This window comes from Onychostruthus taczanowskii, unplaced genomic scaffold (assembly GCF_017590055.1).
Source record: "Onychostruthus taczanowskii isolate IOZ18803 unplaced genomic scaffold, ASM1759005v1 scaffold42, whole genome shotgun sequence".
Taxonomy (NCBI): Eukaryota; Metazoa; Chordata; class Aves; order Passeriformes; family Passeridae; genus Onychostruthus; species Onychostruthus taczanowskii.
The window spans coordinates 5942007-5948006 of NW_024501682.1; the positions used below are offsets into that span (position 1 = coordinate 5942007).

The following is a 6000-nucleotide window of genomic DNA, read 5'->3' on the forward strand; positions in this document are numbered from 1 at the left end:
TTATATAAGAACAGCATTTCTCTCTTTTTCTACTATGATTTAGCTGAGCGGTGAGAAAGACACGGAATGACTCAAGTAAAACCTGTGCTGCAGAGCATCTAAATGAAACAATTCCTGAATTGTGGAGCCTTCGAGTGGCCAAACAGCAGACAGAACAAAGAACCCCAGCACACTGCCTGCTGCTGGGTCTTGGCCTTCAGCGCAGCTTTTCAAGCCAACCATTCCATTCCTCATGCACTTATAAAGCTAAGATGAAGTGGCTGATATCTGCACTGTTGTACAAACCTAGAAACAAACTTCATTTTCTATCCCTCCTCTCTACCCTCCTAGAAACATACCAAAACTGCCTATTCCTCTTTTCAAAGACTATTTTTTAAAAAGTCTTTTGCAAGCAAGTCCTTTTACAGTTATTCTTGTTTGTTTTTCCAGTAGCAAATTATCCAGTGATTTCATACCAAGCCAGGTAATAACTCTTGTTTATTCAGGATTCATTTCCACAATTTGTTTATATTGTTTTGCAACAGATCATTAAGGTCTACTTTATTCCTCTACAACTGCCTCTCTTTTTCAGCATCAGTTACAGAGCCTAGAACTGCAAGCACTACTACTACTACCATATCATAATACCACACCATCAGGTTGGCTGAATATATTAATTAGTTAAGACAGTAACAAAATAAGAAATGTTATTGACCATAGTCCATTGACCAGTATGCTCTATACAATTTTAAAGTAATAAGGAAAAAATCTCAATTATTTCATAAGAATTTAAAATCCAACTTGAAATTAAAAAGTTGAGTAATATTCCAATTTCTATGTTTATCACAATCGATAAGACCCCCCCCAAATAATAAGAAAATGAAGCTTGCAGCTTTCTTAGAAGACATCACATGGTAAGAATACCATGCAATCAGCTCTATTAAGGCAACAAAAAAAAAAAAATCACCTTTTTAGCTGAACTGAAGCAACAACCATTCCCTACACCTACTGGTAGTCCAACAAGTAAGTCTCTTCTTGGATATTGCCCAGCCTCCTTGGTGCATTGATACTACCAGAACTAGTAGCCTTCAGCTTCACCAAAAATAAATTTATTTAGAAAAGATCCACGTTAAGTTCAGACAGACTAATTCAAATTGTTAATTTTAATTAGGACAGCTAGATTTAGGCAAGTAATGTGTCTTGCCCAGACAAGGCAAATTTGTTTGTACAGCAACATAAATCAAGCCCCTTTACAGAAACCCAACTTGTACCTAAGGTTACTGCGTCTGGTTTCCCTAAGTACATTCTCTCTTCCATATGGTAAACTCCCTAGTGTCTACTAAGAAACACCTATACATTTAAAAGAACAGAGATTCATTCCAGCTGGGATGCCTTATATCCAGAAATCTTAACAGACAACACAGAAACAGGAAGCCCAACACCCTGGCAGCAATATGGAAATCTTACTTAACACCATTCACAGCACTCTTTACAAGTCAAGGTTACACCTACTCCAGTATCTTTGCTTTGATACAGGGGCAACCTTTTACAGGCATCACTAAATTTGAATTAGCTGAGAATCTGGCTTAAATGTTGACCTGGTGCACCCATTTAGCTCAGTATTGTTACAAATTTCAGGACATTTTCCCAGATAGGGACACATGGTATTCCTAGATGAGGCAAAACACAAGCAGCAATTTCAGCTGCAGAGCCCAAGAGAAAAAAACTACATTGAGGAAAAACTTCTCTGTTCACAATGGGGAGTAGGATTCAAGGAGACACCTGGATCACAGCCTTCCATTACTTAAAGAGGGATTATAAGAAAGATGGGGACAGACTTTTTAATAGGGCTTGTTGCAATGAGACAAGGGGAATGGATTTATACTAAATATTTTTTTTAAAAAGTAGGTTAAGTCTAGATATATGGATGAAATTCTTTTACAGTGACAGTGATGGAACACTGAACAGGTTGCCCAGAGAGGTGGTAGATGCTTCATTCCTGGAAACATTCAAGATCACGCTGGACAGGGCTCTGAGCAACCTGATCTAGATGAAGCTGTCCCTCCACTGGAGAGGGGCTGTACTAGATGACCTTTACAAGCTCCTTCCAACCTAAACCACGGTATTCAACATTCTGTATTCAACATCTGATGTGCTCATGGCAGTATCATGTGTGCATATTCCTGTGCTGTCCACAGCTAGAACAGACTGGGAAAAAAAAATATCCACCAGATGGCATAGCTGGGATAGTAGGAAGGAAAAAAAAATAACATGTAATAAGTACAAACACTGAAGCAAAAATAAAACCACTATCTTCATGTACACAGCTAAGCCTGATCTGTGATTCTGCATACCAGCACAAGAAGGAAACACTCTTTCAATGAATTTGGCTTTTTCATTTTCATGGTCACATACCACTCTAAGAGTCTTCTAGCAAACCTGTGGAATTCTGTATTTAAATGACCTGCAAATCTTTGCAGATTCCCTCATGACAGACAGTAAAACTCTAAGTGTCTCCAAGATAGTGAGGCACACATGTCAGAGCACCAGCATCTCCCTCATTCTTCTAGTAAAGCAACAGGAAGGATAATTTAAATCTGGCAGATGGTACTTGGTAGACAGAGATAAAAGAAAACACTGCTATGTTCAGACTTCATGTACACACTTGAGTTTTTACCTTCCTACCATTTCCAAACAGTAGTAATTTATAAGATATCACTAACTAATGGCCAAGTCCGAGACACACTGCAAGAGAAAGTCAATTCAAAATGAGATCTTGCCATTCCTAAATTCACCACTCAACCAGTGAATAGAGGAGAACTTGGTGTATGCAAAAGAACATGGAAATTAAAAGCTGATGTCATAGAAGACTATTAACATTCATTAATAGGTGAGTCTATGAAAACTCTCGCTAAACTCAACTCAAGAGTTAATAGATTTGGCTTTCAGCACTCAAAAGATCTACAAAGTAAGTAAGTACACATTCGAGATAAGCATGTGGACACACTCCTTGAGGACTGGGAAGATGTTCTTGAATTCTCCCAAGCAGCCCAGCTGTAAGCCACTTCATATTGATGTCTCAAGAAGAAACCAAAATCACAATTAAACACAAAGAAAGTAAGCCAATCTAAGTAGGTAATTCCAATCAAAAGGCAAGTTAATGTGTCATATAACCCAGAAGGATAGAAACAGTTAGAGTAACCTAATTAAAGTAGGAGCAAGAACTCCTGACAGTTAATATCACAGCCTAGAAACAGGGGTCACCTCCCAGCAACCCAGTGACAGCAGTGAAGTTTCCTACTGCTGTGGCTTTTGATATGCTGCCCCTGAAAAATTACATGTAGCCACTGAGAGACAACTGTAGCTTGTTATTCAAACTTAAAGCCAAAGCAACCAAAAAGACTAAATATATACTGCATGACAACATTTAAGGAAATTGTCTTTTTATTATTTCACTTTGCTTACACTTACACCACAAAAGCCATGTTAGATTATCCTTCTAAGTCAAAGTTGAAGTGTGAGTAATGGAGCCAAACAACTGGCTTTGAACAATTTAACTGGAGATAAAGAGTCAACAGAAATTTTTCTGTGCAACCAGCGTGGGGAGGGATTCATACTCACTTTACCAGAACAGGTCAGCTAAGCAACAGCATGAGCTCCAGAATGCGAGCTGCCAATTGAACAAAAAACCCAACCAACCAAACAAAAAAACTCCCAACCTTCACTGTGGAACAATGCTATTTGAACAACAGGTTAAAATGCTACATGCTAGCAGTGCAACAAATAAACGATGTTAGAAAGAGAGCAAAAATAATTGACACACAAGGCATTCCTTTAAACTGCTGTCATTTTTTCCAAACAAAACCTGTAAGAATTACCTATTATGTTTCAGACACAAGATGTTGTACAAGGCACTCCTCTAATGCTAGCAGATGACAAGCAGAAAGAAAGCACCCCATTCCCCTCGAAAGTCTTCATAATCTCTACCCAGAGTTAAAAACAGACTCAGAAACAGAAAAGAAAAATTACAAGCAAAGCTTAGTTCAGAAGTTGTACATACATATACCCCTAAAGGTTAAAGTACTATGGAAGATAAAAGCATGGGGTAGGGCTGCTGAAACACAAGGTAAGAACCATAACCCAAAAAGCTATGAAGTTGCAACACAAGTATTTATGGTGTATGTAAACTGTATGGAAGACATATTTTAAAATCTTCAGAAAAAAAAAAAAAAAAAGCAGAGCAATAGTTAAGAAGGAACAGAATGATCCCACTAGTTACACACCCAAACACTGCAGAATCCCCTCCTCATAAAGCACTCTATATTTAAATTACTACACTACTGTGGAACAAGTATCTCTCAAATATATTACTTGAAGTTTCTCAAAAACCCCAAAACCATAAATATAAGGTCTCCCCCAAAAATCTGCCCTAAAATGTCAACATTTACTCAGCTGTTTTTTAGTTTGTCTTAAAAACCTAACTATTAATCTGTGTTTCAACATCCAGAAAGAGTTTTATCTGCATTAACGATCTAAGAGAAACTTCAACTGATACTTGTTTCTTCATACCATACTACGCTGCACACCTTAAATCACAAATATAAGCACAACTGTTCAAAGCCTTTATGTGTTTTTAAATACTGCTTTTGCTGCTTTACGTTTTCACATCAAAAAATATGACATAGCAGCTACTAAGAAGTCCTTAAAGCCCTAAACCCCGTGCTTTGTAGAAACTCGACTAAACAAAACTCAGCCTTACAAAACTTGTTTCAGCTCCCAAACTATACATGCTCCATAAATTCCCTTCTATAAGCCTTCTGCAATATGATCCAACTATCTAAGGAGTACAGCAACCAAGGAAATGAACGGTGCATACCCCTGCAAGTACTCTCATCTCATCTCCAGCATACCAGGTATTTGTTGAATGTGGAATGAAAGATTAATGGAAGAAGAGGCCTAAGAAGACTAAACATTCACGACATAACTTAAATAAAAAGAAAATGCTAGCAATAATTCCTCAGCTTCTCCAAAAGCAGCAATAAGTGAGCTTACTTTAAAGGGCAAAATCACTATTTAATACACAGAAAACCCTGCACAGCCTTCATCAGCCACCCCTGAGAGCCACTTCTGGAGAGTGCCCCGTAGGCAGGCTGAGGAATGTCAGCGCGCTAAACCCCTCTGCTCCCACCGACCCTCACGTACACAGCACCCCGCACCTAACGCGGCCCGCAGACGTAATTTTACACACGGAGGACTGCGACTACAACCCGACCGGAGGGGCGGGAGGGAAAACGCCGCCCCGCTAGCGAGGAAAAGAGCTCAGCCAGCGAGGCGCCCCCAGCTCGCCCCTCAGCCAGGCAGCTGCAGCGGGGTGAAGAAGGGAAGATGGAAAACGAGTTGTTGTTTTTTTGGGTTTTTTTTTTTCTATTAAATAGGAAGGCAGCCAGACAGGGCGGGCACTCCCCGCGCACAGCAGCCCCTCCTCCCTCCGTGGGGCTGCAGGGCCGGAGCTCGGGGCACCGGCGGGACGAGCCGAGCCCGCTCCCGGCCGCCACCCCGGGCCGGCAGCGCAGGGAAGGCGCTGCCCCCGCTCGCCCCGCACCGCGCCGGCAGCCCCGGCTCTTCCCGCAGGGAGCGGCGGCCGTGCCCTCTGGCTCCCCGCGGCGCCCCGCTCACCTTCCAGCAGCCGGGTGATGAGGCTGTCCACGTTCAGCTCCCCGTCCGCCATTTTGTGGCCACCAGACTCGGTCCCGGGCGGGGAGAGGGCGGGGTGGAGGGCGCTCCACGGAGGAGGAGGAGCAGGGAGCGGCGGCCGCAGCGACAGTGGCTCCCCCCACCCCCCTCCGGCGGTCCCCGGCGGCCGCCCGGCTTCTCCCGCTCCCTCGCAGCTAAATGGGAGAACGCGGCCACCGCTCCTCCCCGCGCCTCCTCCCCTCCTCAGGAGCCGCCAGGGCGCATGTGCCGCCTCGCCCGCCGCGGCCGCTCCGCGCCCCGGCAGCGCGCAGGCGCGGCGGGCTCGGC

The 6000-nt window shown here is 42.9% G+C and overlaps 1 protein-coding gene across 1 annotated transcript in view; it reads right to left on the reverse strand.

The window, feature by feature from the left end:
- The window catches only part of PPP1CB (protein phosphatase 1 catalytic subunit beta), a 28781-nt gene extending 22832 nt beyond the window's left edge, over positions 1-5949 (reverse strand). Inside the window, exon 1 of the mRNA XM_041413503.1 lies at positions 5656-5949. Within this exon, the coding sequence (XP_041269437.1) occupies positions 5656-5707 (52 nt within the window). The 5' untranslated portion in view covers positions 5708-5949. The remainder of the gene's footprint in view (positions 1-5655) is intronic.
- Positions 5950-6000: the final 51 nt, after the last annotated feature.